Source organism: Zasmidium cellare, assembly GCF_010093935.1.
Source record: "Zasmidium cellare ATCC 36951 unplaced genomic scaffold M409scaffold_54, whole genome shotgun sequence".
NCBI lineage: Eukaryota > Fungi > Ascomycota > Dothideomycetes > Mycosphaerellales > Mycosphaerellaceae > Zasmidium > Zasmidium cellare.
The window spans coordinates 27,024-53,002 of record NW_022986998.1 but is presented as its reverse complement, the minus strand read 5'-3'; the positions used below and the strand labels follow the sequence as shown (position 1 = coordinate 53,002).

The following is a 25,979-nucleotide window of genomic DNA, read 5'->3' as shown; positions in this document are numbered from 1 at the left end:
CCACAAATCCATGTCAATATCAGATTTAGTTGGCCTCAATAAGGGCTTTCTTCCGGCGATGAATCTTCACGGGCAACTCGGTCAGGTGCAGGTTCTGCCACTCGTATCTACCAACCTCGAACTTCGGGTCAGCGAGCTCGAAGTCGTATCGGTGGAGCATGCTTGCAAGCAGAACTGTCTGTTCCAAGTATGCAATGTTGCGGCCAATGCAGCCACGAGCGCCAGCCGAGAAGGCGATGAAGTATGGACCAAGATCCTTGCCCGCTTCGCCCAGCCATCGCTCAGGATTGTATGTCTCTGGATCCGGGAAGATTGTCGGGTCTCTGTGGGCGATGAAAGAGCTTACGTTAACGGTCGTCCCACCCATTATGTACTCGCCGGCGATCTCTTGGCCCTCAGCTGGAGTCTCTCGCGTGAGACCGTGCGAGATTGGTGGGAACAAGCGAAGGCTTTCGTCCAGACATGCTCGCAGGTATGGGAGGTACTTGACTTTCTCGTATGGGGCAACTTCTTCGTCTTCTTCGAGCGTCTCATCAATCTCTTGACGAAGCTTTGCCATGCAGCGAGGATGCTTGAGCAGCTGGTACATGGCATTCGCCATGGAAATGGCGGTCGTGGTACTTCCGGCGTTCATCATAATGGTGACCTCCGCAACGACTTCGCCCCATTCCAAAGTGTGTGGCGAGCCATTCCGGTCCTCCATCAGGGCCTGGAAGAAATCGTCGAGTTTCTCGCCAGCTTGGTATCGCTTGAAGCGTTCCGCTGCAAGATAGCGAGGAATGCCATCCCAGTCGTTGTTCAGCTTCCACAGGCGATTGAAGTAAGGCGAGAGCTTGCTCAGCTTGGTCATGCGCTTATACCAGTCGTATGTGTAGCAGAAGATCGAAGTGGCTCGGGAGTTGGCGTACAGGCACTCTCGGTAGTTGCAGTCATAAGTGCTACCATCTGTCCTGGCGCCGACGGTGCGGTCACTGCCGTTGTCGAGGAAGTTCAAGCGGTGTGTCAGGCCGATATCTGCAATGGCGTCCAGAGTGAAGTAATTGGTCCATGGGCGGTAGTCAATAACGACATCTTGGCCAGTATCGGAACAGCGCTTGTCGAACTGCGCGATCATCCTCTCGACCTTGTCGGCAACCTTGAATTCCCATTCCTCAAGGTTCTTGAGAGCGTAGGCGGAGGACAAGACTTTCCTCTTGCGAGCATGCTCCTTCTTGTCGACAACGTCGGCCAAGTGGTAGTGCGTTCCCGATTGAACGACATATTGGCCATCTTTGGTACACTTTGTGGCATGGCCGTAGATATCCTTGATGGCTCGCATGTCGCTAAACGACAAAGTGTTCGGGCCAGTTCGAAAAATTGCGTCGCCTTGCTGATGCTTGGCGAGCATGTACTTCGATCGAAAGCCTGCGTACGAGACGAGCATGTAAGGTATGTTCGTCATGCCCGAGAAGAAAGTCATGTTGGGATACCGTCGAAGACCCTTTGGGTCGCGGTAGTATTCGACCGTCCATTTTCCAAGAGTTAAAAGGAGGCCGAAGGCGATGGCTACGAAGCCGAAGAGGAGGCCGTACATGGTGGATTTATCTCAAGTATGAGAATCCGTAGAGATGTAAGGGCGAAGGAGAGGTGTGGCGAGATGGTGAGAGTTCTCTTGCGAGCTCGAACTGCCATTATATGCTTTGAGGACATTCTCTTCACATGTCTTGATACATAGCCTGGCGGCCACACTTTCCTCACAGGAATTGTGGGCACGGATGGGGTCTCCCCAGATTCGCAGAGTAGGGTGGATCGCTTGATGCAGCGATGCTTTGCATGAGCTCGTGCTTGTCGTTCGGCGGGCTCGTAGGCAACTTAGTCCGAGCATGCTGCTCCTTCCTATTTGGGACGAGTCGGGGTTCATTGCCGCTTTTAAGCTAGCGCCCTGGCCCGGGCTATGAAACCTCGTCTTATCGGCAAACTCACCCTCTCCGCTGAACGCTACTATTTGCAGCCTCGTGTTGCGAAGCTTGCCCAAAACTTGTTTTCATTCAAACCTTTTCGCCCGAAGTGCCTCGCATTGCACCTGGAAAAGCTATGTTCGACGACCCTTCGCATAAAACCTCTTACTACTCCATACCTTCAGCACAACTCGACCTCTATGACTGTTTTCGACATGAGACTTCTCCGCATTTTGCCTCGTGCCATGTGCATGTCAAGATGCATACTCCGCGATTACTCCAGGTTCTGCTATGCAGACGGCCTCATACCCCGTGGAGAATTGACGCCATGCAGGGCGGTGGTAGAAGTTCGTACTCTCTAGACATGAATGCGATTCTCACGCACAGACCCATGACTTGGTCTGCGCTCAAGATATAAGATGACCACGCTTCCCCTGGACTCATGTTGCAAGGTCTTGACTGTACTGTCTTCATGCTTGTCTTCTTTTGCCACGGCGGCGAGGCTTTCCATCTTCCAAACAAACATCTACCCAATCCGTTATGAAGACCGCACACGAGATGGATCACAGTGAAGAGAAGGTGCAAGATGTAGTTCACAGCGAGACTGTGGCGCGAAGCCAGTCCAAGGAGTCCAGCGCCCTCGACTATGACGACGTTACTTATGGTCATAACGGCATCAAAGGCCTCCTTGCATCTCCATATGTCGTTGGAGCCGCGTTTCTGGCCTCTCTGGGCGGCTTCAGCTTCGGCTATGATCAAGGAGTCATCAGTCTGATCCTCACAATGGACCAGTTTCACAATCGCTTTCCAGAGACGAAACCGGGGCATCCTGGTCAAGGATTCTATACTGGCTTCATGACGGCTATGCTCGAACTTGGTGCTTTTCTGGGCTGTTTGGTGTACCCCTGGGTCGCGGATCGGTATTCTCGCAAGTGGGGACTGTCGATTGCTGTGGTGTGGTTCACTGTTGGTGCTGTTATCCAGACGGCTGCAGTTGACTATGGCATGCTGGTTGCCGGTCGGACTATTGGTGGAGTAGGAGTTGGGACTCTAGCTCTTGGAGCGGTACGTGTTTCTGGCGTCCAATATAGCCCTTTTTGCTAACGTATCTTACTCTCCAGCCTCTTTACATCTCCGAGGTGTCTCCACCCAACCTTCGTGGCTCACTACTCGTGCTCGAGACATTCTCCATTGTCATCGGTGCCATCATAGCCTACTGGATCACATACGGTACAGCAGAGATGGCCGGCGAGTGGTCTTTCCGCCTCCCCTTTCTTCTCCAAATTGCACCTGCGCTTTGCCTTGGCCTTGGGATTCACTTCTTCCCCTTCTCGCCTCGGTGGCTCTGCATGAGGGATAGAAGCGAAGATTCTCTGCAATCGCTCAGTCGGCTGCGCCGCCTACCGGTCGATGACCATCGGGTACAGCTGGAGTGGAGGGGGATCATCGCTGAAGTCAGAGTCCAGCGTGAGGTCTCTCGACGACATCACGGTGATAAGACGGGATTCAGACTGGAAATATCGGAATGGATTGCTCTGTTCAAGCCGAAGTATTGGAGGCGAACAATGATTGCGATGGCCATACCCTTCTTCCAGCAGTGAGTATTTCGAACTCCAGACAGGGGCAACTATCCCAGTGCTGACTTTTCGCAGATTTTCTGGAATCAACGCCTTTGTTAGTGCTCCAAGACAGGGTTTATACAAGCAGAGCGTGCTGCTGACTGGTCACAATTAGGTCTACTACGCCCCGACTCTATTTGCAGCCCTTGGTCAAGACAAGGATATGTCTTTGATCTTGTCCGGCATGATCAACATCTGTCAGCTTGTTGGTGCATGTGTTCCGACAATCTACTTGGACCAAATGGGCCGACGCAGACTTGCAATTGCTGGTGGTATCATGATGGGCATTCCACACGCCATTCTCGCAGGTCTCGTTGGCTCCTTTAATACTTCGTGGTATGAAAGATCATCAACACCTAGTCAAAGACATACATTGACTTTGTAACTATAGGCAATCACATCCAGGACCGGCGTGGTTCGCTGTTGCCCTTGTCTACATCTACGTCCTGATGTATGGCTTGACATATGGTCCACTGGGCTGGACATTACCGTCTGAGGTATATCCCAATACTGTTCGCGCCAAAGGCGTTGGTCTGGCGGTAGCCGTGAACTGGATCGCCAATTTCATCATCGGAGTTTCTGTCCCGCCAATGCTTCAAGGCATCGGATTCGGAACGTACGTACCTTCGTGCCCCTAACAATAGATGCCGTTGCTAATCGAAGTCAGCTACATCTTTTTCGCGTGCTTTTGTTTCCTCGCCGCCGTGTTTTCATGGTTCTTCGTTCCGGAAACGTCGAATTTGACTTTGGAGCAGATCGATGGCTTGTTCAAGGACAACTCAGGGGTCGAAGAGGCCGTCATTCGAGAGACCATTGCGAACGAAGTGATGCGATCTTGAGCCTGTTGCCTGGAGAAAGATCAGTGGGGTAGACGACGATGACAGAGAAGTTCCAATCATCACGACTTAAGCGAACACTTGCTCTTCGCACGATCTTCCAAGCCATCGATGAAGTCGCGCAGCGCTACTGTTTCCTGGCGCTGGCGGGATTGTGCCACACACAGTGCTGTTTTGCCGAACCTTCGGTACCTGTTTTCTCATCTACCGACCAGGGGAATATAATGGCTTCGTCATCGTCGTCTCTTGGATCTTGGGCCCAAGCAAACCAATGAACTGGCGCAGCGGACAAGAAGCACCGCGGTTAAGTACGCAAGGATCGATGCTGCGGGCTATTATGGCGATTTCACCACTAACCACTAGGCCGGTGACATTTACTTAGTCTACTTGTCATGGAATGCATGATCCAAGAGGGTGCTACCATTGGATCACTTCGTAAGCAGACCATCTAGGATACTGCAGTACTGTAAGCAACACGGACAGCCCACTACCGATGTATGGAGAAATCGGATCATGTTGGTGCAACTCTGAGGAGAGATATCTTCGGCCCCGACGTTCATGCATAAGGAACTAGAGCCTAGATGTGTTTCATGAAGTCTTGGCTCTGCACAGTATCAAGCTTGGTGCGAACGAGATCTCGTATTCGAGGTGGAAGAAAGCGAGTTTTCGCCTCCCTATTGAATCTGAGTATGCTATGCCATGCACTCGTATCTGCAGCTCGGGGTTGTCACTGTTTTGCTGGAGACGTTGGAGGAATTTGTCGTCTTCTACAAGGCTGTCTCCAAATTCCCCGGACCAACAAAACGCCAACCCAAAGCGCCGAAATCAGAGGACTCGTATATAGCGCACCACCGCCACACAACCGGCGCCATGGACATATTTGTAGCGTGCTAAACATGTGGCATCTACGTCTACCCCTGCTCTCAACCATGGGGAAGACCAGGGCATGGATCTCGGCGTTCCCGGTACCTGCTTTTTTTGCCGGCTTAATTACGCTTTTGTAGAAGATACTCGCTCGGCAGTAATAGCGATAGGCTGTCTCGTTAGACTTTGGAACGTGGTCGCACGTGGGACATGGAGCCAGAGCTGCAAGGCTGTGCCAGGCATGGACGGTATCGGTATCGATCTTTTCGACCATTACGGTGGATTCTTTGGAGAATGTTGTTTATGTAGAGACGCAACGACATCTTCGCCATGAGCAAGAATGCATCAGGTCACAGCCCTCTCCGTTCATATACTAACATCTTGGTATGGGTTTGGCAGGTCGACGTCGAGTTTGTACCGCGAGGCGCAGCTATGAGATATACCGAGCAGGACTCCAGTAGCCGCACTTGGCGGCAGTTCGTCGTCTTTGCGGGTAAGGATCGCATCTTGGAGACTACGACTGCAGAGATGAAGGATAGAAGTCGCCGGTATTATATAGGTCGAAGAGGATCTGTACATTCAACAACAGCATCACACAACCAACTCCAAGTCGCTCTCTACTTCACTGTATCATATACACTTCTTTGCTTGAATCTCCTCACAATGGCAGCACGAACTGCTCTCAGCCTTCTTGCCGTTCCACTTGCCTTCGTTTCGGCCTGCGCACCAGAACTCTACAAGCGCGATGGCGTTCATCCCATCCACAAGAGACAGCACATTCCAAATACTATCGCGGACACCAGGGGTTGGACCTTCGATCAATCCGAAGAATGGAACACTCTTCATGCTGGTAAGTTAGAGAGGAGTCTGCGACAGTAACGTCAACTGACCTTCTTATCAGACTGGGGCTACTGCATGAACGGAATCCAACAATCCCCCATCGCCTACGAATCCTGGATGGGATCGTCTCAAAAACACCAGCCAACATTCAACTACCCGAACTCTGTCTTCGGATCCCTCAACAACTGGGATTTCGGCCCCCAATTCACCTACGACGACTCCGGCGTCAAACCCACTCTGCATTTTGAGGAGAATGGCAAGAACGAGACCGTCTACTTCAAGAGCTGGCACACCCACGCTCCAGCCGAACACACCATCGACGGTTGGAGACCAAAGGCCGAGATGCACTTCGTGCACTACACCGCCGATGGCACGCCTCGCGCAGTCGTTGGGTTCTTGATCGATCGTACGCCTCAGAGCCAGGGTTCCGAGTTCTTCTCGCAGATGGCGGATTCGCCTGACTTCCGCTCCAACACCACAGTTGCAGATATCGAGATCAACTTGAACATTGCTATCAACGAGGTTCTGGGCTATACCGATTTCTTCACGTACCAGGGTAGCTTGACGACGCCGCCATGCAAGGAGGGCCTGAGGTGGTTCGTTGCGAAGCAGGTCATTTACATGAGCGACTTGCAGATGCAGACACTTCTCGACAGGAGCACTTTCTCGGCGAGACCCACTCAGCCTGTGTGGTTGCACAATGTCAACGCCTGAAAGGGCAGCAATGTGTTGATGGCGTTGGTGGGATAGGGGAAGAGAGCCTGAAGTTGAGGCAAAAACTTGCTTGACTGTACAAACTTGCATGCTGAATTTTCGCAGTATTTGTACAATATCCGTCTTTGAATGAAGCTCCCTTGACCAGACATTCTCTATGCTTGTTCAGAAACAGTCAGGACTGTATGATCGAGGCCACCTGGTCTTGCGGTTGTTGAGAGTCCAGCCATGGCCAACAGCTGAAAGTCGTAAGATTCTGTTATCCACATCGTCGTCAAGTTGTAGCGTACCAATTCCCTCAAACTTGTACCGCGACACAAGCAACACTGACATTGATGGTGCCCTGGATAAAACGGTCAGATCTGGGATAAAAACGTAAAATAAGGCTCAGGGCCTTACATCTTGACTGACACTGCAACACTGCCACACCAGACGTGATCAATAGAGATCGAGTTGCACACGACAATTTGTCGAAGTGGAGGCCAAGGTCTCCATAACTACATTGCAGTAAAGTAAGCCCGGCCATGTATATTGCATCGCAGCCAATAGAGTAGATCAGGGTGAAATATATATCACTCTCGTTCACCTAGCCGAGGCGAGAAGGCAGGCGAGCGAGAGTCCTCTGTCGTGGCCGCCTCGGATTTTTCTGCTTCGGTACGAGGTGCTCACCTGCACTATGGGGGTCCTTCATGCGGTACGCAGTCAGGGGTAGCCTGGCCCGTGCGAATTCGGCAGAAGATGATGTGAACTAAAGTGAAGTGAAACAGGTGCAAACTTCGTGCTTCAGGCGATATAGACCATATTTGAGACCTTTTGTACCGGTAGTGGATGTTTTTTCCCGTCGTTCTGTAGTAAACAATTTTTAAGGTCGTGAGAGAATGAATGTCGACCGCAGAGCAAACAATTCTCCCTCTTAGAATGGACATCTGTATGGCATTCAGCATCCGAACGAGATTTCCAGAGCACTTCGCTCGACCTACGGGGTTCTCACAATTGCAGAGCAACACAAGCGAGGTTGACGTTGATGTAGCCCTGTATGAACACGTCAATTGCCGATCCAAATCCACACTGGAAGGGTTATAGGGGCAGACCTACATCCTGGTTGACGTTGCAACATTGGTAGACTCCATCACCACAATTCTTCCCCACTGCAACAGTAGTCAGCGCATGCCATGATTTAGGACGTAGTCTTGGGGATACTGACAAACATTGAGCTTGCAAGCAGCACCCATGATGGGAGTCATATCGTTCTCTGAGGCGCAGCAAGCAAGTTCGTCTCCAGGTTGGCAGGGTGAGGCGTCACCAGACTGGCGCTTCAGACCTGGAACTGCCACCGTAGAGGCGGCGAGGGAAGCAATGAGGAGGGCGAGGTACTGCATGATCGTGTGATTGGTGATAGTGAGCGTAGCTTCGAAAGCGAGTGAATGTGAAGTAAAGTGGTCTTGGGCACTGATGATCTGTTGGAGTTGGACCTCACTCTCAGAACTTCTCGTTCGCTTTATACCACAAGTCCCAAGGATTTCCAAGGCGTGTAAGGTCTGAGAGATCGTGATCGTCTCGAACCTCCTCGGGCAAGAAGACCGCAACTCTCCATTTCTGGCAGCTGGAAGTCGGCTCTTTTGCTCAATTCGTGCTGTTCAACGGGGTTGGTGGAAGTTGTCTATCCTTCGAGTCTTGGAGATAGACTATCGAAAGCATGCTGTGCATGTCAGTATACGAGCCAAGGAAGGATATCGGGGAGGACAGACTTACATTATTCCTCTACGGGTATGCACCTGACTGATAACCTTCGGCCACGGTCTTGACCAAATGCAGCGCCGAGATGTGAGTAGCAAGATAGAAAAGGAATGTCAATGTGTGCAATGCATCAGTAGCGTCGCTCGGTCTTGACAAAGGATTCTCTTCAGCATGAAGGAGTCAGAACAGTTGTTGATGATCTAATGTTGTCCAGCTCTTCCCACGCGCTTGAAATCGTCCCGTCGACATGCCTTGATCTTTGGGTGCCAGCGTTGCCTAAGCCGGGTAAAATTTGATTTGAAGGAGCCATTAGGGGTGAAGGACAGAGAGCCGCGCCAACATGAGCGTTGCTCATGCTGGACACCGGGGGCGAAAGATTCTTACTTGGCGGCCAGCAGCCACCAGAAAGTTTGCAATCACCTAGCTGGATGCTTTCGCGAAGCTGGAAGAGGCTTGCAGTAACGTCGCAGTCAGCCTTTGGTGTTGTCACAAGGGCGCTCACAAGGTTGCAAGACCAAGTTGTTCCTTCAGATCATACGCGCACATCGATGCGAGTCTTCGACAGACCCAAGATAGAACTGCTGACTATCTGTCGCAGATACACACCATAACGAGCAGTCATGAGGTGAAGTCCAGTTTGACTTGGACGAAGCCTCGACGATCTTTCCGGACCGGTCCTGCCTACAGTGTCTCAGATGTTCAGCATTGTTGCATGGGTCCAACGTGGGAATACCGGGATGGGCAATGTAACCCAAGCCAAAAGCACTCAGTCTGCGGCAGGCTTTGCTCTACAAGAAGCAAGAAGCCCGTCTGCAGTCATCAAAGCTGTCTTGGCTTGAAACGTGTTGTGTGCCGCTGCGGTTCCGACCGTCTAGGCATTCGCGAATGATAGGCTCACAACTTCACGAGGTCAGAATACTCGATAGCCAGGTCTGGGTCCTCTTGGGTAGTACTCTTGGGAACTTGAAGTTCATGCGGGATGCATCTTGATAAAAGCAGTCAAGCAGGTCGAAACGACGTTGTCGGCACGTGGACCTGGAGCAAGTCTTGTAATAGGGGCCAAGACTCTGAAGTATACATTAGCAAAGAGTGTAAAGCAAGCTTGAAGGATGGGCAGCAGCGATCTACTGCATTGCAAGATGCCGAAAGTGAAGGGCAGTAAGCCGATTGGGCATATGAGAGCTTCGAGGTGTATGCGGCCTGTGTACCTCTATCCCGTCGGCCTAGCAGTTCATGCACAGAAGCTGCATTCCACCGACTGGAAGGGCATAAAGAAGCGAGGGCATTCATGCCACTTCATGCGTTTCTTCCTGTGGGAGTGGTGGCGGTCTTGAGCCGTAGAGTATCTGAGTGATCTCCAAGATCTTGCCGCGGCCCATCAGCACAGCCAAACGCAGCAACATTCTGCGACTAGGCTAGTGATCAGCACGTGCGAGCTGGTCCAACGATCATGTGAAGGCCTGCTTTGAAGTGAAGGTGTAAGCAAGAGGTAAGTGAATGTCCGCGAGCTCGGCCGATCTCGAGCGGCTATCGCGGAAATGAAGGGGAGCGGAATGGGTTCCGTCCAATCAGCGACACGAGAAAGTACGAACAACAACGTGCAACAATGTGAGTAATAACACGCGTTCGCTTTCAAACGAACGCTCAAGCAGAAAACTCAAGATAAAATGCTATAAAGTCATGTGATCTAATGCCCTAAAAGTGCCTTGCGCTCGCTGGGTGTGCGCGATTATCGAAAGCCATTGGCGTATGAGGCACGGAGCCGGGCCCGGTTCGAACTTTCTTTGCATACCTCAACGTCATGAGAAAAACGCCCTTAATTGCTTTATCATCTGCCGGTAAGAGAACGGACCATTTTTTGGACGCCTAGTTTGTGAGTAGTTACAGGCCATTTCCTCAGAAGACATACCGTTCCTTCTCGCTCTCACATTTCCTTATGGATTTGTTGATCTTCGCTGAGTGATTGCTTTGCGGATCGATTGCGGCTTTGGCGGTTCGTCAAATCCAGCCACGAGGAAAGTTGATCAATCAGCTGTGAAGCAAGGGGATTAGCTTGTTCAAAAGAAGTAATCGACTGAGGTCTATCTTTGGGCGTCTGGTATAGGAAGACACAGAGATTCTAAGTACAACCCATCTCAAAACAAGAGCAGCAGACGGTTCCAGGCCAAACATCTGGAATTTTCTTCGACATATCCCTGCAAACAAGTCAAACGATCAACACGATCAACGTCGAGCCACGGAGAGCATACCAAGCCCAGCAACTCCGACCTTAACGCATACCCTTGTCCAGCCTTGCGAGAAGCAACAGCCTGATCAGAAGGCTTTTGTGGGCTTTGGCAAGACGACAATCGAGAGACCACCCAAGTAGGACGTTCAAAGACCACGACCCCCCCCCCCCCCCCCCCCCCCCCCCCCCCAAACATTGGTGCCAATCACCCCCACGACATTGGTGCCGACCTGACGCCCATACCTCACAAAACAACCTACTTCCCTCACCGAACATGGACCCCGAAAAAGACCTCGAAAAATCCGACTCCGAATCCCTCCTCCCACCCCTCGACACCGCCTCCCCAACAACGCACCCCAAGGAAGAAATCGAAACCCCAACCCGCTCCTCCTCCCCCGCCCCCGACCTCGACCCCACCGAGCGCGAAGCCCAACGCACCGCCCTAACAAAATCCATCTCCCTCGAAAAACGCGTCTCCCTCCCCCGCGAGATCCTCGTCGTCGGCCTAATCTCCCTCGCGCAGTTCACGACGCAGGTCGGGCTGGGGCAGACACTCTCGATCCTGCACATCATCGGGGAGGATTTCGGGATCGAGGACCCGGGCGTGTTGAGTTGGTTGATCGCGGGGTATTCGTTGACGGTGGGGACGTTTATCCTGTTCACGGGGCGGTTGGGAGATCTGTTCGGGTGGAAGAGGATGTTTGTGGTTGGGTTTGTGTGGTTCGCGGTGTGGTCGATGGTTTGTGGGTTGGCGGCTTATTCAAATCATGTGCTGTTTGTTTTTGCGAGGGTTTTTCAGGGGATTGGGCCGGCGATTTGTCTTCCTAATGGCCTTGCGTTGCTTGGGGGCCTCTATCAGCCTGGTCCGAGGAAGAATATGGCGTTTGCCATCTTTGGGGCGTGTGCACCGGGCGGGAGTATTGCAGGTTCAGCCTTCGCGGGAATCTTTGCCCAGCTGGCTTGGTGGCCTTGTAAGTCATCCATCAGTCGAGAGCATCTGATCAACCAGCTAACACTTCCAGGGACATTCTGGTCTTTCGCCATAACCCTCCTAGGAATCGCGATAGTCTCCTACCTCACCATCCCGGACCCACAAGACACCAAACCGGGAATCAAAGGCAAACCCCTCAAAGAATCCCTCTGGGTAATGGACGTCCCCGGCGCAGCAATCGGCATCACGGCCCTCGTCCTCTTCAACTTCGCCTGGAACCAAGCGCCCATAGTCGGCTGGTCCCAAGCCTACGTAATCGTCACCCTAATCCTCGGCGTCCTCCTGGTCCCCCTATTCTTCTACATCGAACTGCGCATCTCGCCCACCCCGATCCTCCCCATCGACGTCTTCACCGCCAGCAACGCCTTCGTCCTCGCCTGCATCGCCTGCGGCTGGGCCAACTTCGGCATCTGGGTCTACTACTTCTGGCAAATCCTCGAGCAACTCCGCGGCGCCACGCCGCTGCTCGCCTCTGCCTACCTCTCACCCCTCACCCTCGCCGGCATCGTCGCCGCGGTCTCCACGGGCCTCCTCCTGCACAAACTGAAACCCGCTTGGGTCATGATAGGCGCCATGGCCGCCTTCCTCACAGCCTCCATTTTGGTGGCAACCCTCCCGCCTTTTCAAATCTACTGGGCACAGATCTTCGTGTGCACCGTCATCGCGCCTTTCGGAATGGATATGTCGTTCCCGTCGGCGACGATTGTGATTTCGGATTCGGTGAAGAAGGAGCATCAGGGCGTGGCGGCGAGTTTGGTGAATACGATTGTGAATTATAGCATCAGTTTAGGATTGGGGTTTGCGGGGACGATTGAGGTGCATGTGAATAATGGTGGGAGGACGTTTGGGGATACGTTGCATGGTTACAGGAGTGCCCTTTACATGGGGATCGGATTAAGTGGACTTGGTTTGCTTTTAGCGATGGTGTTTTTGGGGAAGAGTTATTTGGATGAGCATAGAGAGAAGAAACGACAGGAACGGGAAAGGGGGGCTGATATCAAAGCGTGATAGAGGGTATATCAACAGTACTGAGATGATGTCTGCACGTTGCTGGTTCCTTTCTCGGATAGAGCTTCGGAACAAAGGACCGTCGTCAGAAAGTTGCGAGGACATTTTAGATTGCACTCGTCTACAGGTTGTTGTCTTTCTTGAACTTGTCCCATGCCTCGTTGAGCGTACTGAAGACGGCCGCGCTGACCATCTGCTGCTCAGTCGTAGCGTCTTGAGGAATCTATACAACCGGATCCGTCAGCCTCACGTTACAATTTGCACGAATCAATAAAGCGAACTCACCTTATCAGGATGCACCTTGGCAATGGCCTTCATGTAAATGATCTTGACCTTGTTGGCCATGACCAGATCGCTCATACCGACCTTCTTCCAGCCAGCACCTTCCCAGAGCACATTGTCCAGACTCTGCAGAAGTGCACGTAGATTGTCTGTCTTGCCTCCTCGCCATGCGGCAAGACGAGCATCAACCTGATCAGCCAATGCGAACTTCTCGTCATCGGCCTTTTCTGCTGCGGCGTTTGCGGCGCGGAGCTTCTTGACAGCCTCGCCGGAGGAGGCACTCGTGAGAGTTGGGCGCTGCATGCTATTGCCAAGGCCTTTTGCCGGCGGTGCCTTGGTCGGTGCTGAGGCTGGCTTCTTAGCAGGTGCCGCTTTTGCAACAGGCTTGGGAGCAGCAGCCCTCTCGCATCTGTCACGTCCTCTCAGACTGACAGCACCACCAACACCAGCCTCGACCGCAGTTTTCCAAGCGTTAGCAGCATCAGTCCACTTCTCCATGTGCTCGAGTGCTTCCGCCTTCCGCATCAGAGCTTTGCCATAGAACTCGCGCATATCTTTTGCCCCTTCCCCACCGCCAACGTCGATGCTTTCATTCACGCCCTGGCTAACACCGATGATGGCAAGTGCTTGGTCGGCATCGGATACTGCAGACTTTGCGTCACCAGTCTTGATACCAGTAAGTGCACGGTTCGTGTACACGATGATGGCGACTGGGTGTGTCGAAGGCAGAGGCGAGAGAGCGGCCGTGTAAGATTCATGAGCTGATGCATAGTCACCACGCTTGAAAGCCTCGCCGCCAGCTTTACGATGTGTGGCAGATGTCGAAAGGGCGGAGGGTGAGACGCTTGGCGCGTTTCGTGGAGGCGCTTTGGGCCTTGAAGGAGCAGGTGACGGTCGTGATGCTGGTGCTGATTGAGCAGTTCGAGTTGGAGCTGCTTCTGGCTTCGGAGGAGCCGAACTGAACAGATCTACCTCAGGTTCTGGTGGAGCTTCGGGCTTAGGCGTGGGCGTGGCCTTTTTCCTTCGAGCAGGGCTAACATAAGCTTGAGCACTCTGGTCTTCAACATCCTGTCGGCTGAGTTTGGTTGTTGGTCGTTTGTCTTGGAAGGTAGGCGCTTGCTGCATAAATTTCGGTTGAGTCGTTGGTCGATGGGGCAGAGGCTCAGCAGGCGCGTGATCCCTGGTTGCTGCAGCAGGGGTTCGTTCTGCTGCGACAGGTCTCGATGGCTTCTGCGGACGTTCTCGCGGCGCATCCAGCAATGCAGCTTCGTTGGTGACATCGACGTCTGGTCGTGCTGCCGCACGAGGTCTGTCATCCTGCCGCCTCTGACTATTTGATCGACTGTTGTCAACACTGGCTTCTTGCATCCATTTCGGCTGGCTCGGGCCTCGTTCTTGCTGGAATTCAGCCATTGTCTTGGCCATCTGCTTTTGGCTGGCTTTCCACAGCGAGGTAGCGCCTTTCAAGAACTTAGTCCCGTATTCTTGTGCCACCTGAGCTGCGTCCTTGTCGCCTCCAGCTGGCGACTGACTATCTGTTCGGCGCGGCGCTGAACTTGATCGTCCTTCTTGTCGCATCCATGCAGGCATGCTATCCTGATATCCTCGTGGCCTGCGTTGCGGGCTTCGATTGTGTCCTGTTGGACTTCGACGCCTCTCCGTAGGCTGCTCGCCTTTGGCCTTTTGTTTAGACTCTTCATGTGCTTGCTGCAAAAGCCAGCCTACGGCCCTCTGCACGTCGCCATTGGATTCTGCTAGAGCGATCTTGGCATTATCCATCGGGAAGCCCATGTCCATCAACTCTGCCAGAGCCCGATCGTCTGGAGCGTCAGCAGGCGACGGTTCTCCTCCACCGGGCACAAATTCGCTTCCAGGTTCAGGCGCAGGTGTAAGCTTTGGAGGCCGACGTTCAGAAACAGGCTTCCCTAGATCTCCGAGTATATCATCCTCATCATTCGCTTGAGATGCCGGTTGTCTTGCAGCATGTCCGTTACTCTGCTTTGGCAAAGAGCCTAGTCCAAATGGATCGTCGTCGTCGTCGTCTTCCAAAGCACTGGCCTTCCCGTTCACTGGCGTAGGAGCTTGCTGCTGCGCAGGTGTACTTGTCCCACTGATAGCACCTGAAGCAGGTGGGGGAAAGTGACTCGCCCGATCCACAGGTGCAGTCCTATTGAAAGCGGCCAGTATATCATCTTCCGACTCTCCCTGCCCAGCTTGTGAGATCGCTGGGGAAGGTCCTCGAACTTCCGGTGTCCCTCTTCCACTTCCCAAGGTATCCCACATAGCCGCCTGCTGCTCCTGTTGACGCCTCTTCTCCTCCATCAACTGTCTCTGCTTCTCCTGAATCGAGACATTGCTGCTCGCCGCCTTTTGGGACTTTAGGGACAAGAGGTTCCCGAACTGATCGCCAGAGCTTGAAGCCGGCTTAGAGGAGCCATTGAGGGTACTCGACGGCCGGCTGATATTCAATGGAGATGCTGTTCCGGATTGTGGCAACGAAGGGCTGGCTCGGAAGCTGCTGTAGTTGGAGGCGAAGGTTGTCGGGTTTAAGGGAGGGTTGTTGCTGGAAGAGGAAGCTGGCTTGGATGGCTTTTGCCAGTCCTCTCCCAGTAGATCGTCCATGGTCGTATTCAAGTGTCGTACTCTAATCGGTCAGGTGTCATTGAAGAGGTCTGTACATGATCTATGGCGAACAGATTGTTTGGCGCGTGATGGTTGAACAGTTGACGTTGCTGCTGGCTGATCTTGGCATCACGGGCTGAGCCGAACTTGACTTCGGAAGAGACAAAAGAGGTCAAAATAGACAAATCGATAGGTACCTATGATAATGTTGTGTATAACAGGTAGGTGATGGCTACTATGAGCATTCCATTCTATCACTGGTGTCTGGTTCTAATCATGGCATACAGGTGTTACTGAAAAGGCTACCCTGTACAGTAAAGGCAACGCCGGGTCTCGAAAAGGTATCAAAGTCACATGCCAGCCCGCAAAGAAGAAAGACTACTATAGCAGATCCCGCTGGATGAACTGATCTCTCAGCGTCTTGCCCAAGCTGGCTGGGCTCTTCTCAACAACAACGCCTGCACCCTCGAGCGCCGAGATCTTGCTCTCAGCGCCACCCTTTCCACCGCTCACAATGGCACCAGCGTGTCCCATTCTCCGGCCGGGAGGCGCAGAGATACCTGCAATAAAGCTGACAACTGGCTTGCCCTTGCCGTCCTTGCCGCTGGTGTTGTACTCTTTCAAGAAGTCCGCAGCATCTTCCTCTGCCGAACCACCAATCTCTCCAATCATGATGATACCATCGGTGTCCTCGTCAGCGAGGAAGACACGGAGACAGTCGATGAAGTTGGTGCCAGAGAATGGGTCACCACCAATACCAATGACGAGGGATTGGCCCAGACCGGCTTGGGTAGTTTGGTTGACGGCTTCGTAGGTGAGAGTTCCGGATCGAGAGACGATACCGATGCGACCGCGCTTGTGGATGAAGCCTGGCATGATACCCATCTTGCATTGGCCCTAGGGGTAGCAACAAATGTCAGTCGGGCATTCTCCGCGGGTGTGAACAGGGGGTATGCTGTAGCAAGTGCAGAGGATACAGGATCTTTCAGAGCGTGTATGCATAATCAATCCCATCAAAAGACGGGTCAGACTCTTCCTATCATATTTGTATAATCACATCGTCTCATCATTGTAGTGCAAAGTAGAAAAAAGCAAGGTTGTGCAAAGGTTGATGGTAGGAATTTTACTCACGGGGGCGATGATTCCAGGGCAGTTTGGTCCAACCAGTCTCGTCTTGTCTTGTGTCTTGAGCATATCCGTTATGCGCACCATGTCGTGTTGTGGGATACCCTCAGTGATGCAGACGGCCAGCGGAATCTCGGCCTTCAAAGCCTCCTCGATACCTGCAGCAGCAAGTGGAGGTGGCACGAAGAGGACACTGGCATCTGCGCCTGTTGCTTTCCTGCCCTCCTCGACATTTGCAAAGACTGGCTTGCCCAGATGTTCGCTGCCGGCCTTCTTCGGGTTTGTTCCGCCAACGACATTGGTGCCGTACTCAATGGCTTGCTGGGCGTGGAAGGTGCCCTGCTTGCCAGTGAAGCCCTGGAAGAGGACCTTGGTGTCTTTCGTCACGCGCAGATTCAGGCCGGTCTTTGCGTAGCCCGTAGGCTGTCCGGGTGCTTCGCTGGGAGAGATGGTGGCATAGGTCGCTGGACCCACGGAGCGGGTGAGGGAGGGTTGGGCGCTGCGCAGGGCGCGGGTCAGAGGTTGGCGGAGAGACTGCATTGTGTCCGCCGCACCTTAGACAACACGCAGGCCAATGGTGAGCGTGGTGGTGAAGGGGGTGTGGGTGGTGGTGGTGATAGCTTCACGACGTCTGGCAAAACCAAAAGCTTGCCGCAGCTCTCCTCGGATAGCATCGAAGGGCTTTCCGATCCAGCCCGAGCCAGACACTACCGCACCTGCTGGCACGTGTCAGCCAATCAATTTTAATCAATTTTACTGACACTCACCACATCAATCGAACCTCTACACATCTCGCCTTCTCTCACACAGACCGCCAACATGGCGACGATGACGGAGACGCAGACCGAGACGGTCAAGAAGAAACGCCTCGGCGCCGCCAAAACCGCAAAACTCGCCCCCGAAAACGAGCGATACGTTCGAGCATGTGCCGATGTAGCGAACCACCTCGTCGAAGACTACGAAAAGTCGCAGCAGCCTGGCGCAGTCCGAAAAGACATCAATCTGAACTCTTTGCGCAGTCAGTTCGCCAAGAAGCACTTCTTGTCTCGCCAGCCGCCTCTCACGGACATCATTGCGGCGGTGCCGGAGCAATATAAGAGATATATCCTGCCCAAGTTGATAGCCAAGCCTATCCGAAGTGCGAGTGGTATTGCGGTGGTGGCAGTCATGTGCAAGCCTCATAGATGCCCACATATTGCCTATACGGGCAACATCTGCGTGTATTGCCCGGGAGGACCAGACTCGGACTTTGAGTACAGCACACAGTCATACACCGGCTACGAGCCTACCAGTATGCGTGCTATAAGAGCGCGATATGATCCGTTCGAGCAGGCTCGCGGACGTGTTGACCAGATCAGGAATCTGGGCCACAGTGTCGACAAGGTCGAGTACATCATCATGGGCGGCACATTCATGAGCTTGAGCCCGAAGTACAGGGAAGAGTTCATTTCGCAACTGCACAACGCCCTGTCCGGCTACCAGACGAACAACGTCGACGACGCCGTGACTGCAGGTGAGCAAAGTACAACAAAATGCATTGGCATTACCATCGAGACTCGTCCAGACTACTGTCTCCCTCCTCATCTTTCCGACATGCTGCGTTATGGATGCACCAGACTGGAAGTCGGCGTGCAGAGCCTGTACGAAGATGTTGCTCGCGACACAAATCGCGGCCACACTGTCAAAGCAGTCTGCGAGACGTTCTGTCAAGCCAAAGATGCAGGCTTCAAAGTCGTCTCACACATGATGCCTGATCTGCCTAACGTTGGTCTCGAACGAGACCTTTTTCAATTCCAAGAATACTTCTCTAACCCAGCCTTCCGCACCGATGGACTCAAAATCTACCCGACTCTCGTTATTCGTGGAACAGGTCTCTACGAGTTGTGGCGAACAGGACGATACAAGAACTACACCCCAAATGTCCTCATCGACATCGTGGCACGCATTCTCGCCCTAATCCCACCTTGGACCCGCATCTACCGCGTGCAGCGAGACATTCCTATGCCCCTTGTCACATCTGGCGTGGAGAATGGCAACTTGCGTGAGCTCGCACTCGCCCGTATGAAGGACTTTGGCACGACTTGCCGTGACGTCCGCACAAGAGAAGTCGGCGTCAACGAAGTCAAGCACAAACTACGGCCCAACCAAGTCGAGCTTGTTCGGAGAGACTACACTGCCAACGGTGGCTGGGAAACTTTCCTGGCCTACGAAGACCCCAAGCAGGACATCCTCATTGCCCTGTTGCGACTGCGAAAGTGTTCAGAAAAGTACACTTACCGGGATGAGCTTGTCTCACAGCCAAGTAGTCTGGTCCGAGAGCTTCACGTCTATGGATCCGCGGTTCCGATTCATGAGAGAGTCAAGGGGAAGAGCCAGCACCAAGGCTACGGCACTTTGCTCATGGAGGAAGCAGCAAGAATCGCGCGCGATGAGCATGGTTCGAAGAAGTTGTCTGTGATCTCTGGTGTCGGTGTGCGAGGGTACTACAAGAGGCTAGGTTATTGGCTTGATGGTCCGTACATGAGCAAGTGGTTGGAGCGGGACGGCGACGAGAGCGACGATGACTGAAGAGTTTGACGAGAATCGAGATCAAGTCTTTGTCTGATCTGATATGCAAGTCGATGGGACCTACCAGAAAGTTCATGGACTGCTGCCACAGTATGCAGCCTCGTGGAGGCAGAGAGAGAGCGAAGCTGTCCATGTAAATGCGCCCGGTTCGCATATGACCAGGCCCGAAAGCCAGGCTCCGAAGGCAATGGCCGGTCCGAACAGCATCACCACACGGGTCCAGGGTACGGCTATTGGATACATATCAAATATTCACGGAGGATGTCGGATTGGATGACAGTCCGTTTGAAAGGCCCTTCGGCGACAGACAACGGGAGACCGAGGACCCTGAACAAGGGGGGAATAGATAGAGACAGCCGATCGAAGGAAGCTACGATACCAGAATCACGATCAAAGACCGTTCCAATGCTGCAGTTCCATGAAGACCACGTCGGGGTCGAGAGCATGGGCAAACAATGAAGGAATCTGCTACACCCTACATAGGGTCAGGTATTGTACTCAGGTACTTCCACTTTTCGGCTCCGAACAACGCCATCAATACATTGACCTTGTTTTGGTCAGGGTCACGGACGAACTCAACCGACACAGTACACTTCGTGACCAGAATATGCGTGACTAACACTCAGCCTGTTGGATATCAAATACATTCGTCGTGGTGCATTGACATAGCTGAAGGTTGAGGTCAATGGTATAAAGCACCCACGGTCTCAATCAAGACTTTCTTGAGCTCCACAGACCACAAACGCACAGCAGCAACATAGCATCAAAATCACCACGCAGATTCAGCATGACATCCGCAACACTCGACAACCCCGGCAAAGCCGTCCTCTCACCCTACAAACTCGCCCACGTCGTCCTCCGCACCAACAACTTCGACGCCATGCCCTCCTTCTACAAAACCTTCCTCGGCGGGCACGCCATCTTCGAGAACGAAATGCTCTCCTTCCAAACCTACGACGAAGAAGACCACCGCATCGGCATCATGGCCATGCCCGGCGTCGGGCCCAAGAACCCCGCGACCTCGGGTCTCGAACACATCTCTTTTTGCTACCGCAGCCTCACCGAGCTCGCCACGTCCTACCTGCAACGCAAGGCGAACGGCATCGAACCGTTCTGGTGCGTCAACCACGGGCCGTCGACGAGCGTGTACTACAAGGATCCTGATGGCAATGTGCTGGAGACGGAGGTGGAGAATTTCGAGAGCGTGGAGCAGAGTATTGCGTTTGTAGGTAGTGAGGCGTACCAGATCAATCCTATTGGGGTGGACTTTGACATGGAGGAGTTGATTGCGAAGCTCAAGAGGGGCGACGATGAGACGGAGCTGAAGAAGAGGCCTGCCAGTGGACCGAGAGGGCCTGACAGTGTGCCGCAGTGAGACGGGGCGACTTGTATGTCGCATATTCACGGTCGAATTGTTTCTGCCGCTGGTAGCCATTCGGACAGACAGTCAGCTTTGCGAAGAACAACATCATAGCTCGGAATGCGAGCTACAATCTTCGTCCGTATCACATGTATTTACGGTTGTAACTCCATTCGGGACCGAAAGAGCGTCGAGTCAGCATTTCCTTTCTGGGAAGTCTCTCAAGATTGATATATTGATAATGCCAACGAGCCGTTTAACGATTCAATCAACTCTCGACATCAGCTGACAGACTGCGACAATGGCCTCATTCGCCCTAGCCACCATCCAAGACGGAAAAGACTTCCAAGCCGCCCTGGTCATCGAAGAGAACCTCTACCCTCTCTCCTCCATCTCTTCTCCCCTCCAGAACAAATCCGTCAAACAGCTTCTCGAAGACTGGTCCACAAAACTCCCTCTCCTCCGCGACCTCACCACGCAAATAACCACCCAAACCCTCCCCCTCACCCCGACCCCCCTCCAAAGTGCCCCCCTCACAACCCCAATCCACCACCCCTCCAAACTCCTCGCCGTCGGCGCAAACTACACCTCGCACCTGCAAGAAATGGGCCTCCCCGCCGAAAAATGGGACCCCATGCCCTTCTTCAGCTGTCCCCCCACCACAGCCATCGTAGGACCCGGCAAAACAGTCCCGTATCCGCACGGAACGAAACAATTCGACTGGGAGTGCGAGTTGACCGTCGTGCTGGGAAAACCTCTCCGAAACGCAAGCGTCGCAGAGGCGAAAGACGCGATCGCGGGATATACGATTGGACTGGATCTCAGTTGTCGGGATCTGATCACGAGTGGACCGAAGGGGTTGATGGATATCATGCGCGGCAAAGCGCAGGACGGGATGAAACCCGTCGGGCCTTACTTCGTGCCCAAGGAGGCGGTTTCGGGCGACGTGGGGGATATGGCTGTGGAGTTGAGGGTTAATGGGGAGGTGATGATTCAGGGGAGTACGAGGGAGATGTTGTGGAAGCCCGAGGAGTGTCTGGTGGAGATTAGTAGGGTTGTGACGTTGGAGCCGGGGGATTTAGTTATGACGGGGACGCCGGCGGGGAGCGCGAAGAGTCATGGGGGACGGTGGTTGGGGGTTGGGGATCGGATTGAGGCGAGGATTGGGGAGTTGGGGGTTTTGGAGGTGGAGGTTGTTTGAGTAGTGGAAGAAATGAGATCTACCAGTCTGTCGCCTTCCCCATTTCCCTAGAGTCTATCACGGCCCGCCGTTCTCGATACGACCGCCCGACAGATCCGCGTTTTCGTCGCCTGCGCCTGCTGCTCTTGATTCGAGAACGACTTCCCTGCTCTTGGGGATCCACTCTCGTTCATACGCTCTCAGGATATCATCGACACTCGTGTCCTGTTTGAGTCCATCGAGAAGAGACTTCCCGAGCAGGCAAGCCCCTGAGATACCCGTATTGGCGCCCATGCCCCGGAATGGAAGCTAGAGATAGTTAGCCATTCTTCATCCCATCAGCACTTTTGATGTAAACTCACCATCGAATGCATCGCATCCCCAAGCAACGTCACCCTCCCCCTCGGCAACTCATCTTTCTCCAGTACAGTCTCCAAAAGCCTGAAAGGCCGATACATACCCTCCGGCCCAGTCCTCTTCACCGTCTCCCTCATGAAGTCCGGCCAATGCGCCGTCCTCTCCTTCGCTTTCTCGAACAGCTCCTCTGGGCTCGCCATTCTCGCCCACATATGCTCCTTCTCATACTCAGCCACTTTGTACGCCAGGACCCAGCAGAAGAGGTCCGTCCCGTCTTTGTTGTGGTCCAGAACGAGACAATTGGCCTTCTGGTCTTTATCCGCGACGAGGAGGCCGCTGTTGCTTTCGCCGAGGAGTTTGGCACTGAGGTCTATGTCCACCGTCACGCTGCCCAGGATAGAAGTATACCTGCTCGGAGCAGCCTTGAAACCGTTCAGCAGTTGCTGTCTCACTTTCGAACTCGATCCATCCGACCCAACAAGCACCGTCCCTTTCGTGCTCGTCCCATCGGTAAAAAATACATCCAACGACCCATCTCCGCTCTCTTCATACTTTTGGAATGTTTTACCAAACTGGACCTTTACATTCTGCATGAAAATCTTCCGGAAATGGTCCCGATTCGCATGGATCATGTTATCGGGATGACCTCTAGGTGCGTTCTCAGTGACACCAAGGGACTCGTGAGTTACGGCGTTGACAACCCAAAAACCATCCGGTTTGCTTGAGTGGTAATTCGGGCTGGCCTGGGCCGGGTCTTGAATGTCGGGTGGGAGCAGTGGGTAGAGTGATTGAAGACATCTGGGAGGTAGTTTGTAAGTATGGCTGTCAGGTTGTTCTTCCAATGAATTCTTACTTGTCCAGACTGATGGCCCAGCCTTGCCAGTGCGTCCCATCATCGCGGTCGTAGACTTCATAGGGAACGCCACCCTGCCGCAGGATCTGTGCGAGGACGAGGCCAGAAACACCGGCACCAATGATGATGACCTTCTCGTTCGAGGCCATGGTCTGCAAACAGGGTAAGATATTTTTCGATACGAGGTTGTCGTTGCCGGACGATCAGCGGAAATGTTTCACAGAACAGCTTTCGGACAGATATGAGCTCCACATCGACCAGCGACAACAAAAACATGCCCCGGCCCCCAAAGCTCTCCTTCAGCCGCACAGTCAACCCTGGCGGTCCGAACGAGTCTACATATCAAGCCACCCATCCATCCAATGACAAGGCAGCTACCCATTGTGGCAGGATCTCAGCTCGAGAAAACCTCGCACTCACCCGCTTCTTCGCACTCGTTCACTTCGCTGCCTTGGTTTGGCCTGTTGTTGGTCCAACGCGGGATTCGGAGCGGAAAGCCCGTCAGTTGCTGGTGTATCCGGACAGGTATCCCACGCTGGGAGGCTTCGTGTGTCTTCTCCGGTCAGTCGGATGGGGCATTTTCCGAGGACAGAAAACGAGCGTGAGAGATATCGTGGTTTGGGTCGTCTTTGAGACGACCTCGAGCCTCATGCGCGGGATCCTTCTCTTCCAGCTCCGGGATAGAACTAGGGCCTAGACGAACTGCTGCTTCTGCAAGCCGAAGCCGAAGGCGTGGGGCCAAAGAGGCAGGTCCTTTGCAGAGTAAAATACTGATCTGGTTCTCTTCTCCAAGAGATCTTGACTGGCAGCTCCTTCGCTAAGAAGCCGGTCGTTGGTAATCCTTTGAAGGATCACAGCCTGCATCAAGCTCGGCAGGTCTCAGCTGGATGAATGTGCCGACCGCTTTCCCAAGACATCGTGTTTGGGGGCTCAGCTGAGATCGTAAGCGCCAGCAGGAGTGTAGGAAAAGATCTCACAACAGACCTTTTCTCAACAACTTCTCACTCAAAATGTCCGCAACTCAGCTTGACACATCCAGCAATATGGCCATCGACCCGCCATCAACGGCCGTGACCACGCTCCAGCTGGAAGCACACCTCGAAACCTTGTCGGAAACCATCGTCCACGAGTTCAACAAGCGGCCGCTATCCCTGTCATCGCCGACTTGGAGACACATGTTCTCTGGCTTCACGGCCAGCTTCGATTGTCCTTTGGCTCCCGCACACAACCTCAGCTTGGAACAATGGATCAAATCGGTGCAGAACGTCATAGACGCCAACCCTGACTACCGAGTGGAAGTGAGCAGCAAGACTCCATATGTATATCCTCGCTCGAACCAGGCGGAGGTATTTGTTGTCTTCAGGATGTCTGGATTTGCACAGACCGACACGGTGATGCAGGTCATGGGGACTTTCGAGTTCATCTATATGGATCTTCGGTGGCAGTGTCGGTCGTATTCGGGTCTTGGAGAGATGCTGATTCCAGTGGGCGACATGGAGATGGATACGAAAGCGCAGGTCGAAATGGCCGCAACATCTTGAATACGCACAGATGCTGCAGCCGGATTGTCCGCCAGATCTGTCAACCGGCAGTCAAGAAGTCTCCCACGACTTTGAGAACTCGCTCCCTCAAGCCACCTGCTTCCAAGTGACACATGTGTCCTCCATTGGAAAAAGTGATCCAACGGACCTTTGGAATGTTCTCGAAAAAGGGGGCCGTGCAGAGATCATGGGAGGTGTCGTACTTGCCGTGATATTGGGCAACCGAGGAATGACTGTCCATGGAACGAGGGTGCCTATGCAGGCTATCGTCGAAGGACCGTACCTGAGATACATGTTAGTGAAGTTGATGAAAATTCAAGAACATCGTTCAGAGGAGAAGTCACTCACATCGTCCCGTACACGGTTTTATCTTCCGCCAGATTGTTCAGCGTCTTTACCAGATCTTCCGGGAACGGTTCAGTCCGACAGACATGTCTCTGGAGGAACAGCTTCATGCCCTCGCGATACGCCTTGCCGCTGAAGTCTAACCTTTGCTCGGCGTCGTTAAGTGCCTCGCGAGCGCCTTCGGGAAGACCTTGGCGAAGAAGTCGGATACTCTTGATAGACAACTCAATACTCGCCATAGCACCAGCAAGGACCAAACGACGCAGAGCCTTGGGCTGAGTCGAGGCAAAAGCAGATCCTAGACACCCTCCCCAACTTTGGCCTAGAAGATGGAAGCCCGGTCCTGCATCGTCCTGCAGCTTAAAGAAGTCCAACAGGTTTTGGAGCTCGGCAACGAAAAGCCCTTCTTGCCAGAAACTGCTATCGTCCGCTTTGTGTTGGAGATGAGTGGATCTGCCGCAGCCGATCTGGTCGTACAGGATAACAGGTATGCCATATTGCGGCCAGAGATCGGCGAAAGGGAGGCAGTAGTCGTGACCGCCGCCGGGTCCGCCATGAAGGATAACGATTGGTGGTTTACCGCACGAGATATCTCCAAAGACTTTGTAGAATGTGGTGCATGGCGAATCGATCGATGGTACTTTGAACGGGATTGTGCCCTCCTGCGTCAAACTCAACGCCATGTTCGCTGGACGAGTTCGAAGACGCCTGCAATCCGGAGGAGGCTTGAGTAGACCCACAATCGCGGTCTCTGTTCTCTTACCTTTTTGTAGTGTTTCAGAATAACAGTTGGCGTAAAGCGCCTTCACTCAGCTTCTCGCAAGAATTACGAAGTCGAAACGTCCGCCCCAAGGGGTAATTCCAGCGAGCCCAAAGCGGCTTCCGCAGTGAAATGTCCTCTACAGCGGTATTGAAGTTCCAAGACACAAGTGAACTTGGATGTTCGCATTGTGTCCGTCGGCCCCGGTCCGAT

General features: G+C 53.3%; 13 protein-coding genes across 13 annotated transcripts; 7 read left to right on the top strand and 6 right to left on the bottom strand.

Annotated features, from left to right (window-relative positions):
* Positions 1-25: 25 nt before the first annotated feature.
* Positions 26-1,573, bottom strand: M409DRAFT_60435 (uncharacterized protein; the record flags this gene model as incomplete). Its single annotated transcript, XM_033814483.1, has 1 exon — positions 26-1,573. The coding sequence occupies one exon, from the start codon at positions 1,571-1,573 to the stop codon at positions 26-28; it is 1,548 nt and encodes a 515-aa protein (XP_033660727.1).
* A 904-nt stretch (positions 1,574-2,477) lies between these two features.
* Positions 2,478-4,395, top strand: M409DRAFT_70735 (uncharacterized protein; the record flags this gene model as incomplete). Its single annotated transcript, XM_033818874.1, has 7 exons — positions 2,478-2,516; positions 2,559-3,002; positions 3,059-3,534; positions 3,590-3,611; positions 3,672-3,892; positions 3,948-4,172; positions 4,224-4,395. The coding sequence occupies 7 exons, from the start codon at positions 2,478-2,480 to the stop codon at positions 4,393-4,395; spliced, it is 1,599 nt and encodes a 532-aa protein (XP_033660726.1).
* Positions 4,396-5,919: 1,524 nt separating this feature from the next.
* Positions 5,920-6,810, top strand: M409DRAFT_60433 (uncharacterized protein; the record flags this gene model as incomplete). Its single annotated transcript, XM_033814482.1, has 2 exons — positions 5,920-6,106; positions 6,158-6,810. The coding sequence occupies 2 exons, from the start codon at positions 5,920-5,922 to the stop codon at positions 6,808-6,810; spliced, it is 840 nt and encodes a 279-aa protein (XP_033660725.1).
* A 913-nt stretch (positions 6,811-7,723) lies between these two features.
* M409DRAFT_29645 (uncharacterized protein) lies at positions 7,724-8,189 on the bottom strand (the record flags this gene model as incomplete). The annotated part of the gene is made up of 4 exons (XM_033809565.1): positions 7,724-7,736; positions 7,802-7,842; positions 7,906-7,958; positions 8,015-8,189. The coding sequence occupies 4 exons, from the start codon at positions 8,187-8,189 to the stop codon at positions 7,724-7,726; spliced, it is 282 nt and encodes a 93-aa protein (XP_033660724.1).
* A 2,859-nt stretch (positions 8,190-11,048) lies between these two features.
* Positions 11,049-12,773, top strand: M409DRAFT_60432 (uncharacterized protein; the record flags this gene model as incomplete). The annotated part of the gene is made up of 1 exon (XM_033814481.1): positions 11,049-12,773. One exon carries the CDS (start codon positions 11,049-11,051, stop codon positions 12,771-12,773), a length of 1,725 nt encoding a protein of 574 aa, XP_033660723.1.
* A 121-nt stretch (positions 12,774-12,894) lies between these two features.
* On the bottom strand, positions 12,895-15,677 carry M409DRAFT_70732 (uncharacterized protein; the record flags this gene model as incomplete). Its single annotated transcript, XM_033818873.1, has 2 exons — positions 12,895-12,996; positions 13,059-15,677. 2 exons carry the CDS (start codon positions 15,675-15,677, stop codon positions 12,895-12,897), a joined length of 2,721 nt encoding a protein of 906 aa, XP_033660722.1.
* Positions 15,678-16,058: 381 nt separating this feature from the next.
* On the bottom strand, positions 16,059-17,342 carry M409DRAFT_70731 (uncharacterized protein; the record flags this gene model as incomplete). Its single annotated transcript, XM_033818872.1, has 2 exons — positions 16,059-16,574; positions 16,809-17,342. The coding sequence occupies 2 exons, from the start codon at positions 17,340-17,342 to the stop codon at positions 16,059-16,061; spliced, it is 1,050 nt and encodes a 349-aa protein (XP_033660721.1).
* A 279-nt stretch (positions 17,343-17,621) lies between these two features.
* Positions 17,622-19,370, top strand: M409DRAFT_70730 (uncharacterized protein; the record flags this gene model as incomplete). Its single annotated transcript, XM_033818871.1, has 1 exon — positions 17,622-19,370. The coding sequence occupies one exon, from the start codon at positions 17,622-17,624 to the stop codon at positions 19,368-19,370; it is 1,749 nt and encodes a 582-aa protein (XP_033660720.1).
* A 787-nt stretch (positions 19,371-20,157) lies between these two features.
* On the top strand, positions 20,158-20,745 carry M409DRAFT_29640 (uncharacterized protein; the record flags this gene model as incomplete). Its single annotated transcript, XM_033809564.1, has 1 exon — positions 20,158-20,745. One exon carries the CDS (start codon positions 20,158-20,160, stop codon positions 20,743-20,745), a length of 588 nt encoding a protein of 195 aa, XP_033660719.1.
* Positions 20,746-21,031: 286 nt separating this feature from the next.
* On the top strand, positions 21,032-21,931 carry M409DRAFT_37841 (uncharacterized protein; the record flags this gene model as incomplete). Its single annotated transcript, XM_033810807.1, has 1 exon — positions 21,032-21,931. One exon carries the CDS (start codon positions 21,032-21,034, stop codon positions 21,929-21,931), a length of 900 nt encoding a protein of 299 aa, XP_033660718.1.
* A 57-nt stretch (positions 21,932-21,988) lies between these two features.
* M409DRAFT_29638 (uncharacterized protein) lies at positions 21,989-23,269 on the bottom strand (the record flags this gene model as incomplete). The annotated part of the gene is made up of 3 exons (XM_033809563.1): positions 21,989-22,219; positions 22,273-23,065; positions 23,121-23,269. The coding sequence occupies 3 exons, from the start codon at positions 23,267-23,269 to the stop codon at positions 21,989-21,991; spliced, it is 1,173 nt and encodes a 390-aa protein (XP_033660717.1).
* Positions 23,270-24,130: 861 nt separating this feature from the next.
* M409DRAFT_29637 (uncharacterized protein) lies at positions 24,131-24,661 on the top strand (the record flags this gene model as incomplete). Its single annotated transcript, XM_033809562.1, has 1 exon — positions 24,131-24,661. The coding sequence occupies one exon, from the start codon at positions 24,131-24,133 to the stop codon at positions 24,659-24,661; it is 531 nt and encodes a 176-aa protein (XP_033660716.1).
* A 40-nt stretch (positions 24,662-24,701) lies between these two features.
* M409DRAFT_70728 (uncharacterized protein) lies at positions 24,702-25,689 on the bottom strand (the record flags this gene model as incomplete). The annotated part of the gene is made up of 3 exons (XM_033818870.1): positions 24,702-24,863; positions 24,896-24,944; positions 25,010-25,689. 3 exons carry the CDS (start codon positions 25,687-25,689, stop codon positions 24,702-24,704), a joined length of 891 nt encoding a protein of 296 aa, XP_033660715.1.
* Between the last annotated feature and the right edge of the window lie 290 nt (positions 25,690-25,979).